Source organism: Python bivittatus, unplaced genomic scaffold (assembly GCF_059951505.1).
Source record: "Python bivittatus isolate LINGU-HERP-01145 unplaced genomic scaffold, Pbiv_v1 ctg000980_np1212, whole genome shotgun sequence".
Taxonomy (NCBI): Eukaryota; Metazoa; Chordata; class Lepidosauria; order Squamata; family Pythonidae; genus Python; species Python bivittatus.
In genome coordinates this window covers 3,272,155-3,297,551 of record NW_028277125.1, presented here as the reverse complement: position 1 = coordinate 3,297,551, position 25,397 = coordinate 3,272,155, and the positions used below count along the sequence as shown (strand labels likewise).

The window sequence follows — 25,397 nt, the reverse complement described above, 5'->3', positions numbered from 1 at the left end:
TGGCGGTGGGGGGGGAGGAAGGAGGCTGCCACCCCAACAGGTTTCTTAGACCACCTTGTGTTGCATACTGTGTGAGTTACACCTATAACTTGGGGAGAGGTGTGTGCGTGCGGTAGTTTATCAGTTTTGATCTCCCCTTTACTCCCCCCTTCTCCCTGGCTTTAAATGATGCTCTCAAGTCTGTATTCCTTCCACCTAAGAAAGAGACTGTCATCCCTGCAAGCTTTTGCAGTGAGAAATTTGCTGTTCTCTGGAGGCCTTTGCAGAATATTCCAGAGCTAGTTTGGCGCTAAACATGAAGAACGTACTCCCCAGCGGCCCAGTGCCGGATGACAGAGGAATCAACAGGTGGGCACGTGTCACAAATGCAAGGATTCATTTTGGATTTATGCCACGTCATCCTCTCTAATCCAAACAGTTAAATGTTTTCTCTGCACATGGTGCCAGGTTGAATAAGATGGTAATTGTCCTTTCCAACCCTACAGTTCTATGATTCAAATAAACTGAGAGCAGTTTCTAAGATAAACAAGCTGAATAACTTATTCTATCCACATATGACGGAAAACTGTTTGAGTAGATGTAAAACTCTAGGAGAAAGATGCAATTAACATGGAACACTGCTTTATTGTAATGTTTCTGTTAGCAATAAATAGCCCTCTGCCACCTAAAGGACAAATCACTCATGATGTCTGAGCTGCACAGACAGAAAGTAAAAGGCAAGACAAGATTAAGTATACAAAAGTGAAATATACTTTGAATTTTATTTGCGGTCTATATTTAGATTCTGGATGGATACAGCATCTGTGAAAAGAAAAAAAAAGCTTACGAGAGGTAGACAGAAGCAGAAGCTTCTTGTAACAAATTTTCTGCATCTCTTCTCCTACTACTGCCCCAACCCGCCTCCGCCGCCCATTTCACCATCCTAAACTGTGGCCCCTCTGCAGCCAAGGGAAACTGCCGGCTGAATTACGTATATGCCAAACAGATTATGCAGAAAAGCTAATTCTCTGTTCCCTTGGACTGAATTTAAAAAAAAAAACACAGATACACTATCTTTGCATTTATTTTTAAAAACCCTCGAAGCAGATTTCAAAACCCTAGTCAACCCCTGGCTAAGGGAGCAAGGAGCTCCCATCCTTACCACTCTGATCCGGTGTCCAATGGCTTTGGCGGGCAGGTTAGAGCGGAACTTTGCTCGCACCATGCCACTGTTTCCGTGGGCACGGGTCACCTTCCCCCAGATGACTCTGGTCCTATTGGGCTTGCCCCCAGGAGTCACTGTGTTGCTGACAAATATAAAGAGACATTCTGTTAAACCCTGGTAATTCCCACAGCCAGACCAACTATATAAGCTCTCTGAAACAGCATATTTCAATTGGGTATATATTACAGGTGCAGATAATTCAGCTTTAATGAGGTTCCTCAAAGCAGCCTGTCTTTTTTCAGGGACATGTGGAAGCCTGATGAATTACACAAGTGCTTTAAGGAACTATTGTGCTCCTGCATTTTTCATAGCACCTCTTCCACACGGAGCCCTAGTTGTTGAGCTCTGCCATACTACAATTGCCATGAGGCTTTGGTAGGAGCAAGCATTAAGATATTCTGCCAAATACAGGATCTACACTGCAGGTTATTAGAACTGTATGAATGAGATACAGAAATTAACTCTCTGCCTCAACTGCAGCCTGCACCAAGAACTGCATCAATAGGAGAAAAAACTCAGACCGCTAAGAACCAAAGGACTAACTTCAGACCAGGAGCTTCCAATCTGATTGCAGCAGGTACATTCCCACTGTCTAACAAGTCTAGCATGTCATCTGAACATCACCTGGTTCTTTCCCCAAGAATCTTAGGAATAATCAAAGCACCTTCTGCATTTTTCGCCTTACCAAAAGGTCGAAGGCCATTACCTGCCTACCTCCCTCAGCCACTGCTTCCCTGGCTCAGAGGCAGACAGCCGCTTCCTCCCATCAGTTCAACTCATTCAATAGAAATGCCTGACTGAGCCTTCTGCAGGCAAACATTTACCCGCTGTCCCACCACTAGGAAAAGCATTACGCTAAGTATTAGTGACCATCCAGAAGGACCCACAACACACAACATACCCATGTAACAAACAAACCCACAAGACCTTCCTTCTTTCATCCCCACCTCTACCACCCCGTGCTTAATGGCAACAGCACCGCATACTGAACTGCTGAACCTCTTTGAGCACCAAGCCCAAGCCTTTAATGAGACAAGGCATTCATCAACATCACAAGGACTGCGCCAAAAAAAGATGGGAGTATGAAACTGTCATCAGGCACTCACTTTTTTGCCTTGTACACGTAGGCACATTTTTTACCCAAGTAGAATTCTGTCTCGTTGCGGGAATAAACCCCCTCAACTTTCAGCAGAGCAGTGTGCTCCCTCTGGTTTCGGAGGCCTCGTTTGTAGCCAGCAAAAGTAGCCTTGCACCACAACCTGGGGAACGAAGCACCCACACAGTTACACTCCAGCCATGGCTGCCCCCTGCAAAACAATGCAGAGCTGAGGGGCAGATGCCCACTGGCTGCTGGGTTCACATACTGCACCAAGCGGCAGCAGGCCCAGATTTTGCCTTAATATGTAGTGCAGCTCATTCAGCATTCGTAATTTTTAAAAAATGGCTTAGCATAACGTGTGAACCCATTCCATATGAGATTTATTTATTTATCGTATGGCACATTCACATCGCAATTCAGTAAAATAAAAAAAAACAAGAGATAAAATACAAATTATAAAATTATAAACATATGTCTAGAGTACAAATACAATTTTTTACTTCATTTGTCACAGCCAAGAAGTCAACAAAATCTCCATTATAGGCTCTGTTTTGGCACTCTGTCACTATATGTTGGATAGTTTGTTTTTCAGCCCCACAATCACAATTCATCGATATGAGATAGGAGATATAAGATACACGGGCTGTGTTTTAAATTTGACGAAAAAGCCCAGGTAACGGTCCCTTCCCTCAGCAGAGGGGGCAAACTAAACAGAAGAATTCCCATTGCCAGCAAATTTATCTCTTGGTTTGTTGTTCCACTGTCATCACAGCCCAAAGCTGATTTTATTCCCAGTTTGCAGAGGAACAAGAAGGTTAAAATAGAACTGGGTTTGCTTAACAAGCTTAACTGTTACCAAACAAGCCCACTGTCACAACACACTGAACCCTAAGAGAACAAGTGGGCTGGATTCACACACCACCAAATACTAATCAAGATTAGTACTAATGCAGCCACCAGGTCATTGGTTGACCTGATTAAAGGGACTCTGCAAACTTCCCCCAATTCTGGGAGCTGAAGTCCACCCGTCTTAAAGTCGCCAAGGTTGAGGAACCCTGGCGTAAGAGACGTAGACAATGTAGGCAATACTAATCATAATGGCAATGGAAAACTTTTGTTTCTTTTTTTAGTTTCTGATTACTCTAGTGAGGGGGCTCAATGACATTCCTAAGGCAACCTAATCGTAACTAGAATGGATGTGGGAGATGCATAATAAAGCAAGATGCAACAGCCTGAACGAAGCAGAGGAAGGGGCACCGTTCTTGGGAGCGTCCTACCTGCCCGTCATGGTGTTGCCTCAGAAGTCCTGTCTCCAGCAGGCCTACAGGAGGAGGAGAAACAGGAAACTATTAGGGAGATACACAGTGGCCAGCATCAGCTTAATAAACTTGGTAAGGGCGTGACTGATACTGCAATCCGTCTGGTGCTTTTTCCTACTGTAATAAAAAGCACTGATTCGCCCAAGATCTTTCTCTCTATCTAGAAAAGGCCTCATTCATGGTCTAAATGCACTCTCCCACATCCCCTTAACATCCACCATTAATAAGCCAGCTTATGTGCATCACCCTGTCGAGGGAACAGGACATGCAAGCAGGGGAACAGAGCGCCGTTTGGCTCAACCTTGCTCTCTCTCTGCACGTTCATTAAACGCTGAGCCTGAACCCCTGAGAAGGGCTTCGTCTCCCGGTCTCCATCAGCCTTCCCCAAATCCAGTCATCTTTGGAAGAACTGCTCGGGATCTCCCGCTGGTGGTCCATCCCACTCCTCTACAGAAATCAAGTTGCGGGAAGACCCTGTAATCTAGAAATTAACTCCGTGTTCTGCAGAATTCTACCTTGCAGATTTCTGTGACGCTTAAAAAAAAATAGCCACCAGGGTAGCCACGGGGTTTGCTTGTGTGGATCAGAGTCTGAGCTGATGATTCGCGTGCACTGGGCTCCTCTCTGTCTTTTACAAGCCCACTGATCAGCAACCGCTTTCCCGAGTCCCAGGCAGGCGTCTTCGTCAGCTCTGCCAGGTAAGAGCCCACCTAAGCGTGTACTTGGTTCGTGGCTACTAAGCACGGCAGATAAATGGAGCCTCCGCCTCCAGAGGCAGGATATCTTTGAGGACAAGGTATTAGCGGAGCGGGGCTCCTGTCTTACCAAGGCTGCGAAAGGGACCCCCGGCCAGCCCGCCCCAGGGCCTCTGAGAGCCCCGCAGCCCGGCCTCGCCTCGCCTCCCCTCCCCAGAGGGCAGCGGCAACGAGAGTCCTCGCGCACTCCTAGAGCGGGTCTTGCGGCTCCAGCGCAGGCCGGGCTCAGCCGGCATCCAGCCCGCATCCGAGCCATCCTGGCTCTGTCCGCCGCCAGACCCGCCTGTTCCCACCGGCCGGCCCTTCTGCCCGCTCCCGCGGCCGTTCTTCCTCGCCCTTCCCCGCCAACCGGCCGCCGCTCCAACTCTCACCTCCGCAGCACCGGCCCAAAATGGCGGCAAGAAAGAAAGGGAGGGCGGCCGTGGGGCACGCTGGGATAGGGACTCGAGAAGGCCCCCGCCGGTCCCTCATGGGCGGCCTCCGCATTTGCCTCTCAGAAAGTGCTGAGGCCGTAGCGCTTCCCGAAGGCGCCTCGCTTTGTTATTTGTTAGCTTTTGTTTGAGCCATTTTTTTTTCCTGCTCTCGCACGCCCAGGGATACTAGGAGGCCTTAAAAGGCAGTCCGAAAAATTACAAGAGTTTGCTTAGCCGCCCAATTCTCAGTCAGGCCCCCTTCGGAAGCTTTCGGGTAACCATGGCGACCCCCTCTTTCCTGCGGCTGTCCGTCGGGTGAGCTCTCCCAAATCCCCGAAGCAGCGCGCGGCCTCGGCGTCCCGCAGAGCTCCTGGCTAGGTCGGGAGCGGCCTTTCGCCCAAGCTAAGTGGCGGCCCCTCGCTGACCCTTTCCGGGCGAAAGAGGGTTGGTCCTTGGATGGGAGACCACCAGGCGATCCCAAGCTAGGCGGAAAAACTTCCAAGGAGGCGGCTGTGGCAGACCGCTTCCACGTTGTTGCCAAGGAAAACGTATTTAGTTATTTGATTCATGAATTTGTAAACCGCTTCAGTCAAGGCTACTCTAAGCAGTGCACAAAATCAACAGCCACAGCTGGTGCAACGTGAAGCTTTAGGCCAAGGGGCAGCCCTTGGCTGATCTCAAAAAGCTAGCACAGGATCTGATCTGGGATCCGATGGGAGACCACCAGGAGATCCCAGGGCTGTAGGAAGCCCTGGGAATTAAAAAAAAAAAAAGCCAGTGACTGCTTCCCTCCTGTGGCACACCCTCCTTTGTAACATTCCAGGAGCTTTTAAAAACATGGCAAACTGGGGCGAGAAGGATCACTTTTCCTCGTTTGATGCCATACAGGAGCCCGGTTTTGCAGTTACAGGGTTACAAGTGTGGTCTGTGCTTATCCTTGAAACACTGATCATTTCCCATGGCTGGTCTGTTCGTTGTTAACGTGTTTGCGTGTTGTTGCATTCGAGCTGCTTAGCAGCGACTGAGGTGGCACAGAAGCTCTCCTGGGGAATGAATAAATACGGAGTGGAGCTTGACCCGAAGCAGACGTTGCCTTTCATCTCACAGGAGTAGTAGTAGTAGTAGTAGTAGTAGTATATACACCGCAACGTGAAATCACAGCTGCCAGTTCTTTAGCTGGTGTTGGCCATTTGCATTGAGTTCTTCTCAAGAACCTAGGATGTTGTAAAGCAACGTTTTTCAACCTTGGCGACTTGCCGAGGTGTGGACTTCAACTCCCAGAATTCCCCAGCCAGCATGGCTGGCTGGGGAATTCTGGGAGTTGAAGTCCACACCTCGGCAAGTCGCCAAGGTTGAGAAACATTGTAGTAATGTATCGGCATAGCATCTGTGCAGATCCAAGCAGGGCAGCCCTTGGTAACTGACAGATGGAAATGTTGTCAGTGTGCAGATTTTCTAAGTACCATCCAAGGCTTTCTGGTACGGCCCCCAGTGTGCTGATAACTACTGGGCCCACCACGGCCAGTTTATGCCACAACCTTTCAACTTCAGTTTTCAGATCTTGATAGTTTATGATCTTCTCCAATTCTTTGCTTCTATTGTACTTTCCCCTGGTATTGCCACATCAATGATCCACACTTTCTTCTTTTCAGCCACAATTAAATCTGGTGTGTTATGCGCCAGAACTTTATCAGTTTGTATTTGGAAATCCCACCATATTTTAATCTGCTCATTTTCGACTACTTTTTCAGCTATATGTTCCCACCAACTTTTCATTACTGGCAGATGATAATTTTTACAGATATTCCAGTGAATCATTTTGGCGACTGTTATATTGTTGTTTATAGACAGTTTGCGCGATCTTCTTGCACAAGCTGAGTATATGATCTAGTGTTTCTTCTGCTTTTTTGCACAATTTGCACTTTGAATCATTTGATAATTTTTCAGTTCTGGCCTTGATTGCATTTATTTTGTTTCTTTTGGTTTTTACTTTTATGTTCACCACCCAGAGCCCCAACTGGGGAGATGGAAGGCTGTATAAATAGAAACAATTATGATAATGATGACGATGATGGACGCCCGCTTTCCATCTTCTCGGCTCTCTAAGCACAGCCTGCTCTTTCTTTGGGCTAGGGAGTCATCGTCCTGGATCAAGAACACATCACCCAAGCTCCTCCCTCTGGACACCATTCGGCTTTCCGCTCTCCTCGAGGACTGCACTGACCAGCTGACCATCCTGGGCTACATCATGCCTGCTTCCTACGAGGGAAGGAAAGACGTTGGGGATGTAAGTGCAGCGCCACATTGTGAAAGGATGACTGATGGATGTTTGGAAGGAAACATCTGTTATTCAGGATTTCATCACGGATGAAGGCATGACCTGGCAAGTCTAATGGAGATCTGGCTGGGAAAAGGGGCACAATCATCTACCAACCTTGTGTGCCAGGTTCCTGTGCGGTACGCCAGGCCAGGGAAGTGGGGGGCGGGGAGGGGAAGGCCTGTGGTGGATAGGACTTCCATCCTGCTGACCAAAAGCTCCATCCAACAGTCTGCCAATTTTCTCTGTTTGCTGCTGTGGCCGGGACAGCAGGGACACTGGGAGTGTTCCCTCCACCTTGTTGCAAATAGTCCCTCTTCCTGAAGTAGCTGTGGGGATCTCAGTGGCAAATACTCAGGCCTCTTGCCCTGGGAGATTTCAGCCAGGAGGTCAGGATGTCACGTCCTCTGCAACAGAATCCAGATTGAAGAATCCAGGAGACGGGTGCAATTATCTCTCTCTAATAGTAGAGCATTAATTGATTAATTTTATAACATTAGAATTGGAACATCTCTAATGTTCCATTTTTGGAAAAGGGGATTGAGATGTTGGTGGCCTCACAGCTTCAGCTGCCTCAGAATGAAATTGATTTTCTGGATCCATTTTAGTGAGGCATTTGGCTGAAATATAGTACACGTTGAAGCTGGTTTGATCACCCTCATAGATGACCTATACTCAGGAACTGAGTCCTGCTCCTTCTAGAACATCTCAGTGGCTTTTGATACCATCAGCCATGGTAACCTTCTGGAACACCTGGCAGGATTGAGCTTTGGGGCATTTGTTTACAGGGTTCTCGTCCTGTCAGGCCAAGTCCAGAAGGTGGAGCTGGAGGACCATTTTTCAACATCTAGAGTATTGCCAATTATATATTATCCCCCAGGCTGTTTAATGCAAGGGACAGGGATCCTGTGATCCCTCAGCTGAAAGATCCTGGCTGGTAGCCAGTTGCTTAAAGGTAGCCAGGTGCAAAATTTAAGGGGACAGTGTTGACTTCTAAAGTCCTGGAATTGTGTTTGGCCTTCACTCTTAGTGTTTAGGAGAATAGTCAACACACCTCTCTTTTCCTAGACTGTACTAGGCAGACGGGGATGAAGGGGGTCTACACATCTCTTGACAGGAGGGGGGTTAGAGTCAATAGTAAGATGTCAGGGCCCAGTGTGAAGAGAAAGAATAGTGGGGAAGAATTTCAGAGATGGCCAGGATTCTATTGAGCTCCTTGATAAAGTACCGTGCCCTCCTGGCTACTTACATATGGTTGTCGTTCCACAGGGCGTGTTCCTCCAACCCCTTTTGGGATCTTTTTCACGTCTCTCTCTTTGGCCCCTCTTCAGCTTGACGAACAAGGGATCCAGGACATTCTTGAGAACCAGAGGGAGCTGAGCAAGAAGTACAGGAACCTCATGGACACAAGAGCAGAGGGCCAGGCCAAGGCTCCCACTGAGTTTGGCAAAATAGCAGAACGGCAGCAACTGGTGGAGACCAGCACTGACCTGAAGAGGGCTAACCACCTTTTCACCATGGCTACAAAGGAGAGTGTTTTGTCCACAGATGTCCTCAAGAAGATTCAAGCTGACAGGTGGGATATGTGATTCCAGGAATCTCCTGGTGGACTGGGTCCTCTTGTTCCCTCTCCTCCTCTGCCAGCCCCAGACCCCCTTCCTGAGCTATCATTGCCTTATATTGCCATATGGAAGGGTTACTGCTGAGTATAAACCCTGGTTTACAAATGAACCTTGGATGGCTGCTTGTGCATCCCCGTTTTTGCCATTTTCGTTCTGCTTCCTATCCTTGAATTTCCCATTGCTCCTCCCACTGCTTCCTGCTGGACGGTGATGGGAGTTTGTTCTGGAAGGTTCCAGGCTGGAGCAGCTGGTTTGGACAGAAGAGCACCTCTGCTGGATCAGGCCAGAGGCCCAGCATCCTGCTTCCTGCACTGACCAGTTCAGGTGTTCCCAAGAAAGTTACAACAGGATATGCTGGTTTGTCTGCATCCCAGAGATCTTTAGATATTTAATTGTAGCAGATATGACAGAGATCATACTTCTCCATCATAAAAAGAGGCTTGCTGGATCAAGCCGACTGACACAGAATCCAACATCCTGTTTCCATCAGCGGCAGCCAGAGGCATCTGGAATGCCCACAAAGAGGGATAAAGTCAACAGCAGATTCAACCTTCCCCAGGAGGGGAACATCCACAGGTTGAGTTCATGCATCCCACTCAAGCAGAAGAGCTACTGTGTTCACTTAATATCTTGTGGCCAAACCAATACATTATATAATGGCTTAACCCGATGCCCTGGTTCACACGTTAAGAGAAGGAGTGGTTTCCATAACACCCTGAATCACAAATTGCCCAGCCTATTGCGACGTACTCTGATACGTTGTGCAAATCCAATCCTACAACCTGTGTTTTGAGGGCTTACGCGCTGCTTGAAAAGTGCGACTCCCAGAAAAAGAATGTCGCTGAGGTGCTTTTGTCTGGATTGTGCTTTCCGTCAAGGGTGATGGGGCTCTTAGGAACATTCCTGCAGGACTGGAGGCCTGGACACTCCTTGGGGCTTGTCCTTGGAGGGCCATCAGGGGGTTCTTTGCTGAAGGCATGGCCTGCAAGGAGATCCATGGGCCTGCCAGTGGCTGGAAAGGTCCTCTCCCCCTTTCTGCTTGGCCACTGAGCTGACCAGTTCCTGTCTTCTCCTGACAGGCAATACTCGAGCAACGTGATGGAAGACACCATGGATGAAATGCAGATGCTGAGGACCTTCCGCACCTTACAGTTAGCTGTGAATCTGGAAGATGAGAAGAAAAATAACCTTCAGAGCCTGGTCCTCAGGTCATTACTTTCATCTTGGAGGAGCTGTCCTGAATCTGATTGCTCTGATTGTTTCTTTGGCAGGGGTCTCTCTTGGAGACATGATCTGCAATTCATTTGAATCCAAGAGGACAGGTCAAAACATGGAGGGGTGTGTGTGTGTGCGTGCGTGGGTGTGCGTGCATCAAAGGGGAAACGTGCTTTGCTTTGCTTGAAACAAAATTTTCCTGCTTAAAACCTTCCACTGGATTGGTCAAGTTGGCTGTATTCCATTGGGACAAAATTCAGGGTTGCTCTAGAGTTTTATACCACTTTTCCAGGCACTTTTGTTTCAAATTCAGAGAATACTCGCAATGATCCCTTTTAGGTTAGAATGCTCCATTTCAAGATTCTGAGCGGTGGCTTTTGTTCTGATCCCAGAACAAGGTTTTGCAACACATACTTGTTTCTGGCTTGAAACGAGTAGCACGTGGACCACTTTGTACATTGTGATAAAAGCCATGGCTTCTCCTATCAACTCCTGCGAGCTTCAGCCCAGAGCTGTGTGCCATGCGATGCAGCAGTTGCCATGAATACACGGCTGGGAAAGCCACGCTCAGGCTGGGTTCCTTAGTTTCAGGGATGCTTATTATTTTTTTCCTACGTTTGCTCTGCGAAACAGTGAAATGGGGGCCCACAAGCGATAGAAAGGTGAGAGTTTCCTACTTTTTATTTGTGGGACAATCATAGTCTAGTGCTCTGTGGGGAAATGGGTTCCGATACATTCTGGATTTTCTGTTTTCAGAAATGGCAGAACAAGCCCTGTTTGGTCTGCTTTGGGGCCAGCTCTGCAGAGAATTGCAGGTGGAGCTGAATCAGGGCCTGCAGCTCTTCCTGCATTCCACCTGATAACCAGGCAGGCCTCATACTTCACATACTCTTCCTTGCCTTCTGTTAATGTTTCTTTGAAACACCTTAATTTTTGACAGGGTGTAAGAATGCTCCCTGATTGACCCCCTGCTAAGAGGCCTGAGTGGATGGAAATCCTTTTATTTCCTCCAAAGCTTCTCCTGTATAACCCTTTTAATAGAATGGCACCCCTAATTAAAACTAGCTAGCCCCTTGATGATTCAACCACACGTTGATAGGAAGAAGGGTTCAGCTGCCAGGTAGTTTTCTGATTTCGTGGCATGACATGAGAGAGGGAGCATTTTTCTTGATTGGCCAAAGAAACAGAGGCTGTTTTTCTCTTATTCTGTGTGCTTTATAAAGCCATAAAGTGGTGCTTACAAGGAAGGGGCAAGGAGGGCCTTCCTAACAACATTCACCCAGGAATCCCAGGGAATCTCTTGCCAAGCATGTTCTCTGCAATCAATGTTGAACCTGTGCTGAAATCCAAGGGCTTGTTCAAGGAGCTAATTAGTGTATTTTAGCTAGGTTGACTGTATTTATTTGGCATTGTGTGTGTGAAAAATTGCCACTCCCCCGCCCCTCTGTATTTCCTTTTCCCAAGTAACTGTTTTAAATCGAGAGATGTGGATTTGCTAGTTTAATAAAGGAACTTCCCCTGAAAACCTTCCCTACATGCAAGATGGCAGTTGCCCTTTGCGTTTCAGAACTGCCAAGCTCTGCTCGTCTGGTCTCTGGACAGGAAGACCAGGGCACCTTCGGTGTTGTTTCGCCTGGGATGGTTGGAGTAACTCTTGGTAGGAGGGCTGAAACCACCCTGCAGTCAGACTTGGCTGGATCAGAAGACTCTCTCACTGGAGAGAAGTGGAAGAAAGAGGTTTTCGACCACCCCCATCCCAGCTCATAACATGTCTGTATTTTTGACCTAGTAAAGGTATTTCCCTGAAGTGGATTTTCAGAGTACTTCCCTTACTGATGCCCTGCTGGTATATTTGGAAACTCAGAGTACTATGAAGGCAGGTGATTCATCCCTCAGGAAGGCTTTAGGAGCCCAGGACAATAACTCTTCTAACATTGAATGGGGGCAGAGAAGTGGGGCAGCTAGCAAATGACAAGTGTTCTTTTCTTGAACTTTGGCCGCCTCCTGGGAAGTTACTTTTCTTGCCAACAGCTTTAAAAAAGCGCTTTCCTCTTTCTCAACCCCCACTCCCCCCAACTTACAGGGAAGAAATGGGAAGGAAGAAGATAAAGAGTCTCCAGAAACAGCTCAGTGAGGTCAAGAAGGAGAAGGATTACGAGGTCCAGGTAAGCCTGGAAACAGGTCTTTTTTCAAGCCTGGCTTTTCCTGTTGATTAAGTAAAACTACTCATCCCTTAGGCTATTGGAATGGTCTAAGGTGTGAAAGAAGAACATAAGCAGGGCCCTGCTAGATCAGATCCCTGGCCCATGTGTTCCAGCAGTGGCCAGCCCACTGGTCTCCCAGCAGATGGCCTTCAGAGGCAGTCCTATGCCATCAAGACTGACAGCCACCGATCCTCAGGACTTCCATGAAGTGCTCCAACCCTTTTCGGGAGCCAGCCAAGCTGGTAGTCAGCCCACATCTTGTGGCAGTGAATTCCAGAGTTGAATTATGGGTTGTATTAAAAATTGCTACCTTTTGGCTGTCCTGATTCTTGCAGGATTCCATTGGGTGGTTCTAGTATTTTGGGAAGGGGAAAATAGCTTCTCCTTGTCCACTTTGCATATTAGAAGCTTGCCCAAAAGTCAACCAGGCAGCCCGATGCATTCATTCCAATTACAGAAGTGAGGTTTAAGTGACTTTACAAAGCAAACAGATCAGCCTTCGCCAGTGTGCCAATGTTGCAGATATGCTGGAGATGTAAGCCCGTCATTTTTCCCCTCCACAATTACATATTGCTGGGAATATATATATATATATAAATATATATATTTGCGTGCTGTAACCCATGCAGTTATTTTACTCTGTTGGACCAGTTCTTCCATAATGTTTGTATGGGTCATTCAGTTCTACTGCGTAGTCTGGGGCCTGTTGCCTTTAAAAGCTAGGAGGTTGTAACAGTTGATCTTGACTGTTTCCTTTTTTAAAACTTAAGAATACTTAACAGGTCTGATGTTTCCCCACCCTGAATAGCATCACTCAAAAGCTATTCCCAGACGCTGCCAGTCTGAAGAGGGCAACTAGACCTGACCTAAATAATTCCAGATGTTAATGGCAGCTCACTGCCAAGAAAATTACACCACCTATACAACTGTCTTATCAGTTAGAATTACAGTATTTGCCCATTGGAGAATTTGTGAGCCCTCCTCCTATTTAAAGTGGCCCAGCCCTGACTCAGGTTGTTCTCCTCTTAAAATAAGACCCAGATGTCCAGCAGGGAACCCTGAAGTGGAAGCTTTCCCATTCCTCTTGCAGAGCAAACAGAACCTAGTCCAGTCTGGATGGACACATCCAGTGATAGAGCTGACTAGCCTGTCTAACCTTTTTTTCCTTTTTATTGCCCTCCTCCCCCCGGTTATTTCATAGAGCCGGAATGAGATGATTGCCTATCTCAAAGATCAGCTTCAGGAGATGAAGGCCAAAACTGACATGGAGAATCGCTATGTCAAGAAGGATACCGAGCTCCAGATAGCTCAAGTGCAGAAGAAGTCTTCTGTGACAGAGAATGATCTGCAAAATGAAATTGAGGTGTTTTCCTTGCTAGAGGAGGCGGCCATTCTTGGGGGGGGGGAGGGACATGCACACGTAGGCCCAACGATGCTGGCAAAAGACCACTGACGGGATGTTCCAGCAGACTGAGGAAATTTGAAGCTTCGTCTTCAGCAGATTTTGTCCAGCATTCCTCTCATATGTCCATCCCACAGGGGTTCCCTTCACACAGAAATGCGGCTCTTACCTCAATTGAATTTCTATTAGTAGCCAATTTGACACAACGGGGCAAGCAGGCAACTGTCAAGTTCCCACAGAGACAAGGACAAACTTTATTATCGTATTCCAGTCGATGGCAACCTTAACAGATAGTTGAGTTTCTAAGCAGTGGTCATTCAGGATTTATCCATGGTCAGTTCTCAATGCTTCCTGCTCTTTTGCCCCACCCTCTTTGAAGATTCCCTCTTGTCTCTCCTGTAGTGGCTGCTGATGACTGATGCTTGTTTACATTCTCTGCATTCCTGCTCTTGGCTATAAGAAGCTGGAATTTTCTAGCTGTGAGCTGAGCTCTGGCACCAACCAAACCAAATTATGGTTTACTGCAGTGTGTGAAACCAGCTGCTGAGTTTCTGTTCCAGAGGGACCCAATGATTAGAAAGGTTCCATACAAGCTGAACCCTTGTGCTGCGGGGAAAAAAAGTCTCGGAGGCAAGACTCTGTTCAGATGGAGTTTTTTTCTTTGAAACTTACAATCCAAGCAAGGGCCAACCTTGACATCCTAGCAGAGAGCTCTTTATACTGGGAGCTAGAACTCCCAGGACAGGAATGCTGAAAATGCCAGTAATTGCCTGCCACTTCACACCAAGCCTGAGAAGTGCAAAGAAGGATTCCCCTTCAGCAGTGGGAAGGGTGGGAGAAAGATGATTGGGTTTAAGCTAAGGGAGTAGAGAAGGAATTGCAACTTCATTTTGTCCAAGGGCAATCAGCTTGGGACTTCGTGCACAATTTTATTTATTAATTAATTGTCTTTACCACTGTAATCTACAAGGGGCTCTTGTTTCACAAAATAAGAATACCATAATAAAACCAAATCAAGTCAGATGTCTTATTAGTGCTGCCAGCTCTACAGTCTGGGAAGCTTCAGCCAAGTTCCAGCCAGCTCAGGGAGGGGCTACCAAGTCCGTCTGCCCATCAAGTCTGGAGTTGGCTTACTTCTAGGATATCACTCAGACTTTTCCATTTCTTGCTACTTGATCTTTTTAGTAGACACACCAGAGGCTACATCAGGGACATTCCTCCACTCAGTACTGAGATTCTACCACAGAGCTGTGCTCCTATGCCCAGTGCTGCTTCCGAATGTTTTAATCTGGGAGTAAGGGGTGGTTGTCACCCAATCCTGTGTCCCACATTGCAGTCCATAGATTTCCCCCCATTATACAGGGAGATGATTACGGATGTAGCCTGACATAAACTAATCCCACTCAGCTTCTTGAGCATGGCAGGTTCTTGAGATCTTTTTTGCATTATGAAGATTCCTGATGGCTTTTGCTTTACTCTTTAATGCATCCTCTACTTTTCTGCTCTTATTACCAGCTCACTTACTTAGGGCACTCGCCCCAAATCCACCATCCACAGGAATTGCTTATTTCAAGGTCTTTCCTTCCTTCCCTCTTCAATTCCTTGACCATATCAAGAGGTCAAGGGTATTGTGGAATGATGGTGTCTTTGGATAATATTGTTTTTAAGATACCTTGTCCCTTTGCCATAAATCCACCCTCCAGTATGGTACCAAGTGGGAGAGGATGTGTGGGATCACCAGTTTGATGCCAACTTTTTTTTCCCAACTACAGAAGCTGCGAAATGAAATGGACCAAGAGATCAAAGTCCACCTGGACATTGAGACTTTCCTTAAGCAGCAGCAAACGGTTGGTGATGGCTACAACTCTAATGTCATTCATCTCAAAGTTGTTGCAAGAAAGGCGATTCTTTTTTCTCAACCTGATTCTTGGGTAGTGATGCAACTCCTGGAGAGCCCTGTCTTCCATCTTTCACCTTTATTAAGCCTGGATATGCTAGACTTTCCTCCCTTTTAGAGCAGTGGGTGCTCTGCTGCACTTGTCACAACCCACTTTGATTAGAGAAGCCTGTAAACACGGCTCTTGGTGCGTATGCAGAAAACACACAAATCTTTGCATTGAGCCTGATTTTAAATTTCAGGAATCTGAAAAAGAGTGTTAACATGTACAAAACATCCCTAAGTTCCACCAAATGCTCCTTTTTCAAAGGCTTCAAACCTGTCCTCCTATCACTCTTGTAGATAAACCACAGCGCACGAACAAATACCTGCAGCTGTTAAATGCTGCCATTTTGAAATGTACTACAATTGACTTCATTCGCTGAGTCGTGAGTTGAACCAGTCAGTTGCTGCCAGTTGGGCAGAGGAGCAAGCTCTGGTGGTTGTTTTGGCTAGTTTGCCCAATCTGGCACTTTCCATGGGTGGGTTTCAGCTCCCAGAATTCCCGACCGTGCAGGGCCACTGCTCAGTAATCTGGGAGTAAGGTACGTAGTCTGCACTGCAAGGATGAATTGGCAGTCTTGGTATGAAATGACATGTTGGGGAAGGAGGAAGTGGAGCTGGTGAGACGGCAGCAGTGGAGGTGGAGGGAACACACAGTCTTTTGCCATCAGCAGAAACCACAGCGTTGACTCCTTAGCAGTTTTGAGTCTGGGAGGTGGGAAAAAGCGAAGTTCTACAGCGTGTGTTTGTGTGCAAGTCAAAGGGGAGCTTTTTTGAGGGAGCGTGAAGGCATGTATCTCTGTTTCTGCTCCTTTGCCCCAACTGGATGGTCCATCTGCCACTTCATGTTCTCAGAATCCCAAAGCATCCTCACCTGTAACATAGCCAGAGCCACATCCTGGGACGCCGAGGGAGAAATGCAAACGCCAAGTCAGTGTTTCTCAACCTTGGCCGTTTTCAGATGGGTGGACTTCAACTCCCAGACGCTGAGGTTGAGCAACCCTGTGCAAAGTGACCACACGCATCTTACCCACAGAGCATAGAAGAGAAGCTGGAGTACTGGATGGACAAGTACGAAAAGGACACGGAGGCCCAGCAGCAGGCGCTCAACAACCTGAAGTCCTCACGAGCAGCAGATCAGGCCGCTCTGCAGGAACTGGCCAAGCAGGTAGGGAGGGGCGCGTCCACCGTTCCCATCTGCAACCCCCCCTTTGAAGGCGGGCGGTGGGGAGCGCCTTCTGTGGTCCGGAGCAGCAGGACTGGGTCCTGCAGACGGCTCAGCAAAGGAGAAGGGTGGGTGCGCGTGAGTGGGGAGGCGGCTCAGGTGGAAAGGCGGGCGGGGTGTCTGCAGCGCGTGGTTAAAAAAGTCAAGATGGTGGCCAGGATGGCGTGACCTATTCTTTTATGTGGGTGGCATATGCGACAGAGAAGATGGGGGAGCTTCGACTGAATTGCCGCGGCTGCCATACTGACTTTTCTGACCACATCCTGTGGCCACCCCAAGGAAGGCTTTTCAGAACATGCCCTCCTGAGCTTGCCCGGACCGGCTCCATTTCATAAACCAGGTCCAAGTCTGTGATTGGGAGTGTGATGACACCTCACTCTCCTCGTCTTTGTGGACATTACAAATGCTTCCTGGCTATCAAACTCACGTAACGCAGGAAGGGGACAAGAAGCTGAGAGTCTGTCTAGAACCACCTCAGAAATTTGTGGCTGAGACAGAAACCAAGCAACAGACAGGCCACTTGAATTTGGAGTGCTGCCTTGACAGAAGTGCCGTCTTTTTTTAACGCTGACCCTCCATGGGGCAACTACAAACAGCTTCCTCTGAGCACCAGAGGTTTTTGTCTGTTTTTGTCTCGCAGCTGGAAGCAGTGGACCTGCTTGCGTGTTGCTCATGCCCCATCTTCCGCAGAGCATGGAGGTGGTTAGCGAGAAGGCATTTTTCAACCCCGTGGGCAAGATTATCTCAGAGGGCAATCTGGGCGGATTTGCTCTTCATTGGCCCAGATTGTCGTGGGGCAGCTTCCGGTGTTTTAGTCAGAGTGTTGCATGAGAAACCACAATGAACTTGGTTGTCTGTCACCAGGAAAGACAAAATGTGGTTGAAAGATAGCGCGGCATTTGATCATCTCTTCCTTGCAACGGCAGCGTATCTAGATGCAAAGTTAAAAGAACTTTTTAATTGTCAGGATCACGAAGAAATTTGCAGACAAAAAGCACCTTTTTTGTTATACGAATCTCCTTTTTTGGTGGTCATGGGACCCTGGGAGGTCCTCTGTACATAGCGTCTTGCCGCCGAACGACCTTCATAAGCCTCCAGAAGTGGTGTCGGGCCCAGGATTCAAAGGGCTCCAATCGCCTTTTCAAACTGGCGAAAAAACAGAGAAAGACCCTCCTGCCCTCCCCTCCCAGCAGAGCAAAGGACCAAGAGATAGAGAGTGAAGTGTCGGTTAAGATAGGAAGCCTCGGGTCTCAAAGCCCGTCTCTGAACTTGCTTTCTACAGTGCCTTGCATGTGAGCAGGCGATAATCGAGGACCGGAAGGAAAAGGAGAACACGAGGAAGAAGGTTGAGCAAGATGCGCTGGAGATGAAGAGCATCCTGAGGGTAAGACGATGCTTCTGCTTTTCAAATCTGGGCCACCCCGGGAAGAGCGCTCGCCCCTGCCCCGCAACCCTTTACCTCCCGCTCCCAAGGGTGGACACGCACATGCGTGACCTGGACGGGGAAAGGACCCGTTTTCTAGGTCCTTGCAATAAACGGACCCCGGTTAATGGGCTGGGCTTGTACAAACCAAGCCGCAAAAAATTAATATTAGTGTGCAAAGGCAGCCTCTGGGCCTTTATCTGCTGCTGCAAGTGACCTGCATCTGCTTTACGGCCTTTGGGGAATGTTTCCAACCTTGTATAGGGTAATCTCTTCTTTCCTAAAGCACAAATGTTCACTTTTCTGAAGAGGTCAGTAAAAGGTATTTTTGCAGCTGTCCCCAAAGAGAACAAGACAGAACGGTTCTTAGCGTGGCAGAAATTGGAATGAGGAGGAAGAGAGAGAAATTCTGACAAGAGCTTTGAATCTGCCTGATGGAAAACGTATTTATTTATTAAATTTGTATGCCGCCCATCTCCCCCAGCGGGAGAGAGCAGAAGCCCATCCTAGCTCTGCTTCCTCTATTACTGAAGAAATTTGGATGCGTCCAACTCTTCTGGACTTGGGGTGGCTTCCAATGCGCAAAAATACAGTAGAAAACTTGTACAGCGTAACAAAACACGAAAAGCACAATACATAACAACGATGTTGTTATAATACCTGATATTAGGGGGAAAAAAGACCTCCAGGTAGCAACAACTGCAATTGTTTCCCAAATCCCTCCAGGAGAGCTGAGTTTCTAAAAGCTTCTGGAAGGTCCCTGGCAAGGCGGCCAGCCTCATTTCTGGAGGGAGCTTTTTCTGCGGCGCAGGTGCCCCACTGGAAAGGCCTTGGCCCTCTTCCCCTCGCGGAAGCAGCTGTTCCCGGGAGGACCTCCTCGGATGGGTCAATTCCAGGAGTGCCTCTGCTCTGAGCTTTCCACGGACGTTGCGAAGATGGGTTGGAGCTGGCAGCTTGGGCACAAATGTGGGCATGGAGCTTGTGGCTGCCTTGCAGCAGGCAGGTGGTTTGTAGGGTGCTGGACGCCAGCCCGGCAGGGGGCTGGACTTTTGCGCAGCTATTTTTCAAAGGAGTCCACTGTGCCAAGCTGCCCATGGCGGCTGCGAGGGGACAGGAACTGTTTCCGCTGATTCTTGTCCTTCTTTCAGCTGCAGGCCTGGTGGAGAGGCATGATGGTCCGCAAATTCCTCGGTCCTTACAAAAACCTCAAAAAATTCCTGGAAGAAGAGCCGGTGGGCAAAGACAAGGGGAAGAAAGGCAAAGGGAAACCCGGACCCAAGAAGAAAAAGTGATGGGGAGAGAGCCTGTCTCTGCTAGCACAGCCACGTTCAGCTTGTGCGCATTGGGGAAGGGGGCAACTTTGTATTTGCCCAGGGGATTAGAAATAATTAGACACATTATCTGTTTAAGCACTTGCTTCTCTCATTTGGGGAGGACTGATCCCGAGGCATTGAAGCTGGCGGCTCTGTTTTTCTAGCTATGAAAGGGAATAGGGAGCCGCCTAATAAATACAAGCCTTTGTCCAGACTTTCTACTGGTAACTCTAAAAGAGGGTGCAAATATTGTATTTTGTTTTTCTCAAAGAGTTCAATGAAGCTGCAATGAAAAACATACGTATAGGAAGCTTGATGCTCTCTGATTTCCACAATCTTGGAAATATCTATAGAAAAATGTCACCCAGAATACATTTCATTTAATTTCTGTCAAAAGTATTTCTTCAATTAAAGAGTAACAGGTACAATCCTAATATTCATAGAAGCACAGTGTTGGAAGGAACCATAGAGGTTCCTCAGCATAGGGTCCTTAGAGTATCTCTAGCAGATGACCACTGACCCTCTGTTTGGAGACCATGAATGAAGAATTCAGCACCAGATCATTTCCATTAATCCACTGGATATTAACTTTGGGTTTCCCAAGGCTTTAGCAACCTGGGCATTTGCCCTGAAGACAGCCAAGTGATGTTACACGGCTATCTTTTGTGTAAAACCAAGATATATTTAACAATCCCCTTGAAAAGATGAGTGTTGGATGCCAAGGAAAGGATTTCAGCTTTATTGTAAAATTATTTTGTAGCCCTTAGTAATAGCAAAACTGATTTAAAGTTGTGATAGAAACCGAGATATCTGAGAGACTGGATAAACCTGCTTCAGAATAAATGCTTCTGTTTGCAGAGGCAGGTTTTAAAGCTTAAACCTTTATTTCAAATCACCCAAGTTTGGAGTTTATTGTATCACGTATGCTAGAAACTGATTGGTAACATAAACAGGTAATTTAAAATAAAACCCATGATATTATGACATTTATATTTGATAGTCTTTGAAACCTATGGAATGTATTTACAGACATACAAATATAGGAAATATTAAAAAGTTCTTTGGCTACACTACTACTTACACTAGCTTTCCCCAGCTTGGTGCCCTCCAGATGTGATGGATCACAAATTCCCTTAATTCTGAGCCAGCAACTCTGGGAATTAAGGCAGCTGTGGTCCAACTCATCTGCACAGCACTAGCTGGAGAAAGGCTGAATTACACTTGGCAGAAACAACAAGGGTAAAGCCCGGATCTTCTGGCCAAGCGCCAGCCCAAGAGGAAAGGCAAGTTGTAGGGCACTGAAAGCCACAACTTCCAAAAGTTCTACAAAGGACACTCATGTTTTTAAAAAAAGCATTTAGTTTCCTCCCAAGACATCGTAGCACCAGTTATGACAAGGGACACAGAAAGGTTCTACTCTAGCGTAGCCTTGTTAGGGTTTGCTCTGCCACGAACCTCACTCAAATGAGAGGTCATTTTGCAAAACACGGTGCTTCTGGCTATTGCAGGGGAAATTCAGGGGTGCCCTGGTGCCAATACCTACTCCTGGGAGGCTCTGAGCTCGTTTGATTAGCTGGTGGTAGAAGCAGGAACTCCCCCCCCCCCCAAAGACAGTGCAGGAATAGAGGCGCTAACTCCATCTGTCACGTCTGCCAGCTTCTCTAGGACAGGCACATGTTGTTACGCAGGTATCATCAGATCTGGCCCAACAAAAATGTTGGTCTGCTTTCCACACAGCTACTTGGCCTTTGACCCGGGCTGTCTGGTGGGATTCGGGGGAATTAAGACTGCCTGGATGAGTAATGACTGATGGATGCCCAACCAGCATTCGCACAGGGGAGTTGCCGGGCTGACTCACCTTGCCTGTTGAGCATTCGTGCACATGGCCGTTTCCGGCAGCCTCAATCCCTCATCGTGTGGGATAACCTGGCCATGTATTTATCAGGACAGGAAGTCTCTCTCATTGCTCCTCAAACGTCAGGCGGTGAGGATGTGTATTCACACTCGAGAAGGAAAGGGTGCTGGAGGACATTAGCAGGGGAGCCCTTGGGTGCAACGGCCCTCAGCCAATGAGCTTCAGGCAAAGACAAACTACGTCAGTTCCAAATATTCACTGTATTCAGAGTTCCTTGATAACATCATAGCACTTAAGTAATGTAACAGCAAACCCTGGGGAAGCGAGGGGACAGGACAGGACAGGACCCACCCAACTGATATTCTTCATAACAGGACAATCCTCTGTTGTTGCTTCTACAAACAACTTTTATACACTTTCTTTAAAAACTTTTTTCACCGACTATAAGAAAAATTGCACATAAATATAGCAAAACACAAATTCCCAAGCCATTTAAAACCTGCAATGAAAAAAGGGGTTGGGGTTTTGTTTTGAAGGTTTCTTTCTTTCTTTTTTGGTATAACAACAAAATCAAGTAGGTTGAACAGATAAGAGTTTTCTTTCATGCCGAACGCAAAGCCAGCCCCAAACTGAGCTGTGAAGCAGACACAGCAGACCCTTATCACACAGGTGCTACGTGGGAGAGACGGACTGTGCCTTTTCCTGCCTGGCCATCCCCCCTGCTCAGGTGGCCCATGCGCTGCACCCGAGGAATGCCTTCAACCGTTCCCGCACCAGAGCCAGGGGGGCGTCAGGCAAGGGCACCTGTGGTGGGCTTCTGTCTCCTCCGCATCGCCTCCCCTTTCCGGCCCTCGCACGTATCTCCAGTGGGCAAGCACCGGATCGAGCTTCTGTTGCATCGAGGCCGACAATGGCTGCTTTATGTTCTTTCCTTCCGTCGTTCTTTTTTTTCCGCAGCCAAAGCTGATCTACACCACTGAGCTGCAAGAAATACTCTTTTCCAGGCGAGTGTAAGATACACCACCCAAGTTGCCTAGGCAAAGCGCGGATCCCCGAGAGGGGCAAACAGTTTCAAAGCAAACCATTTTCAATCCAAACCAGCCGCAGATGTCTGTTTTGAGAGCTTGGAAGTGTTTCGAGCTCGAAATAGTGTTTCATGCTCAAGAGCAGGGCTATCTTCAACTCGAGATCCTTCCTGGAGGCCTGAAACAGCTCAGTTGACCCTTGAAACAAGCTGTTTCTAATTCAAAACATGTTGCACATCCCTAATGAATCCCAAAGGAAACAGATTATGACTTCAAAGGCTCCCAACTGGTTTGCTGTAAAATAAAGTGCAGGAGTGTGGGAGTAAAATGCGAACCTTCATGAATAGTCTGATATCTACCAGATTTGCAGTTTCTCATGCTGAGTAGGCCTAGCTCTGTGTAACTAACACAAAAAGCACAGATTAGAAAGCAAACAGCTGAGAACTTGCAAAGCAGAGAGAAGGAACGGCAGAGTGCAACTTTAACAGTCCCAGGGGGGAACTAAATCCTACTGAACGAGACTTTAGAAACACTGCATTGTACCCCTTCAAAAACCGCATTTCGCTGCCAAAGCTGAAGGCCCCCAAATAGCAGAACTGTCTAGCTCCACAGCAGGACTCTCCAGGGCTTCTACGGCCCCTGGCGCCCTTCTTCAAGAAGCCCTTCTCTACAAAGCCATTTCTGCAAAATGCCGGATGCAGCGTGTGCCCTGGGTCAGAACTGTAAGCACTTGCAAGCCAGCAGCAGCCCTGGCGTAGCAAAACAAAAGACACTATTGCAACTGGATGCTCTTCTTCCGCTGAACATGTTCTTTGTGTGCTGAAGAGGAGGGGTGGGAGGCAAGGGTTAAAAAAAAAAAATTGGGGGGAGCCAGTCCCCCTCTCTCAGCCCAACTCACCCCACAGGGTTGTTGTTGTGAGGAAAATAGGAGGAGGAAGGAGGACTACGTATGTTCGCCGCCTTGAGTTATTTATAAAAGTAATAAAGGCGGGATAAAAAATCCCCCCCCCAAAAATTAAGTGCATCACACTGATACAGGAACATGACAATGCCAAGAAAGATACTAAAATAAAAATAAATAGTTATGGGTGTGGAGGAGGAAAGGGGAGGGAAAGCAACAGGGACGCCCTGGAAACATTTCCTATTCATAGTCCAGAGAAACAAACAGAAGCTTGAAACCAACAGTGTTGCCTCGAAGCAACTGGGGGCGGGGGACGGGGGCTGCAACCAGATAGAAAAAAATACAGCTACAGTCAGTCCTCTTTACCAATTCCCAAACCCGTTCCAACTAACCATTCTTTTTCTTACTTTCTCCCCCCTCCACATCTGTCACGAAAGACCTTCACTAACTTTGGCTTCACTTATTATTCCAAATACACATCTGCAACACATCTGATTCGTTTGCAAAGCGTTTTAAGTTCTCTAGCATGGCGACTGAGAACAGGGGCTTAATTCCCCAGCAGCTGAACTGGCCAACCAAAATCTCTTCTGCTCCACCTGGGCCAATGCGTCTCCTGCCACCCGGGCAGGAATGACGGGGCACGAGCTACTTCAATTGGACACCACTTCCCTGGCACCCTAAACATCCAGCTTCCTTTAGAGATCACACAGGTTTCCTCTACAGTACAAGAGCGTTGCCACAATCCGGTTCAAACAGTGGATTGGCACACTTTCCCACTCGCAGCACAAGAACTGGCTCTACCTGCAACTGTCCTATTAGCGTGGAAGCCGCAGGGAAGTACGAGAGAGGATCTCTCTGAATAGGGCCTCCGTTAGAGAACCCAAACCTGCCATTCTCACCAGCCTGCATAGGCTTAGCCTTCTTCCCGCCGCACCCTTACCAGGAAGGAAAGCTGCAACCTTTATCCAGGCCTTTTTCCACACGGGCAGAATTACACCACAGGCAGATTCAAGGAACTGCAGCTGCTTTTCCAACCAGATCCAAGCTGTGCCCAGTTCATCTAGAGTTCTTCCAAACTGCCCTCTCTGAGTAAGTGCTAATGTGGTTTGCAATCTCACTGGCACATTTTAAAAAAGCTAATTCAAAAAGCAAGGAATAACAACAAGGGGAAGAGGGACAGGCGGGCCGAGATGGGGGGAGAAACAGAAAGGCTGGATTGGGTCAGCTGTATGAAAGCTGTTCTTCCAAGCACCCAGAAGGGCATCTTGCTCTGCCCTGCAACACCACACTTCCTTCTTCAGTTAACCGGCGCTGTTTATGATGCATGGCTCACGGATCGTGCTGCTAAAGAGAAAAGCGTTGGAGGGTGGATATTAAAGTCGTACCAGGCTCTCTCAACTTCAGGAATCCAAGTTGCTGATTTAGAGTTGAACAATGTCACGCCGAATTTCTCATAGGTCTTGGGACCCAGAGTGCCAGAGGAATGCACATTTTTAAAAAGTATTCCTACAAAACACAGTCTGATGGGAGTGAGGATGAGAGGGACAAGATGAGCTAAAGAGAAGGGTGCTTCAGGAGGACTGGCTAAGAAGTGTCGCTCGGTTCCTTCTGGAGCTGGTCTTTTCTGCAGGATTGTTCAGAGCAGAAGTGCAAAAAGGGACTTCCCCCTCTGTGTGAAACCGACCAGGAACCTCAAATTTCTAACGTATATTTGTGGAGCAAAACGTCATTCTTCTTCCTCTTCCGGCCCAGATTGCCCGGGGGTGACACTTAAATATGAAGCCAACGGTTCCTGGAGTTTTCACCCCACTCCCTCCTCCCCAGCAAAACCCACGTTACAAAGGGTGAAGGTTCAGTGGAAACCTTGGGGACCTCCAAAAAAAGTGGAGAAATAAAGACAAATGATTCCCACCAGGAATTCTGGGTTCAGCTGTCGCTCTTCGAACACAACACTGTCTGTGTTTGGAGATGCTGCGCCAGCACTCGCGTCCTTCCGCTCGGCCAAGGGAAAAGGAGCAAGGTCTCGGGGGTCCTTACGCAGCCCCCAGATGCTGCTGCTGCTGCTGCTTGGGGGGGGCCCATTCCAGAAGGGCCTGCACAGTCTCTGCCACCCGCGTCAACCCCCTCTCTTCTAGAATATGCAGAGGCAAACACAGTCGCTCCTAC

General features: G+C 47.8%; 3 protein-coding genes across 5 annotated transcripts in view; 1 reads left to right on the top strand and 2 right to left on the bottom strand.

The window, feature by feature from the left end:
• Positions 1 to 742: 742 nt before the first annotated feature.
• Positions 743 to 4,850, bottom strand: RPL35A (ribosomal protein L35a). The gene is made up of 5 exons (XM_088132332.1): positions 4,749 to 4,850; positions 3,581 to 3,624; positions 2,311 to 2,463; positions 1,142 to 1,286; positions 743 to 801 (listed from the first exon to the last, which is right to left on the bottom strand). The coding sequence occupies exons 2-5, from the start codon at positions 3,589 to 3,591 to the stop codon at positions 778 to 780; spliced, it is 333 nt and encodes a 110-aa protein (XP_087988458.1). The 5' UTR covers positions 3,592 to 3,624; positions 4,749 to 4,850; the 3' UTR covers positions 743 to 777.
• A 135-nt stretch (positions 4,851 to 4,985) lies between these two features.
• DRC9 (dynein regulatory complex subunit 9) lies at positions 4,986 to 20,159 on the top strand. The gene is made up of 10 exons (XM_007435804.3): positions 4,986 to 5,105; positions 6,924 to 7,077; positions 8,439 to 8,683; positions 9,809 to 9,937; positions 12,028 to 12,109; positions 13,350 to 13,511; positions 15,323 to 15,397; positions 16,526 to 16,657; positions 17,997 to 18,098; positions 19,286 to 20,159. The coding sequence occupies exons 1-10, from the start codon at positions 5,071 to 5,073 to the stop codon at positions 19,427 to 19,429; spliced, it is 1,260 nt and encodes a 419-aa protein (XP_007435866.1). The 5' UTR covers positions 4,986 to 5,070; the 3' UTR covers positions 19,430 to 20,159.
• Positions 20,160 to 20,311: 152 nt separating this feature from the next.
• The window catches only part of LRCH3 (leucine rich repeats and calponin homology domain containing 3), a 93,392-nt gene continuing 88,306 nt past the window's right edge, over positions 20,312 to 25,397 (bottom strand). For all 3 annotated transcript variants that reach the window (XM_088132326.1, XM_088132328.1, XM_088132329.1), the window contains one exon: positions 20,312 to 25,393. In XM_088132326.1, coding sequence (XP_087988452.1) covers positions 25,265 to 25,393 — 129 coding nt within the window. In that variant the 3' untranslated portion in view covers positions 20,312 to 25,264. The remainder of the gene's footprint in view (positions 25,394 to 25,397) is intronic.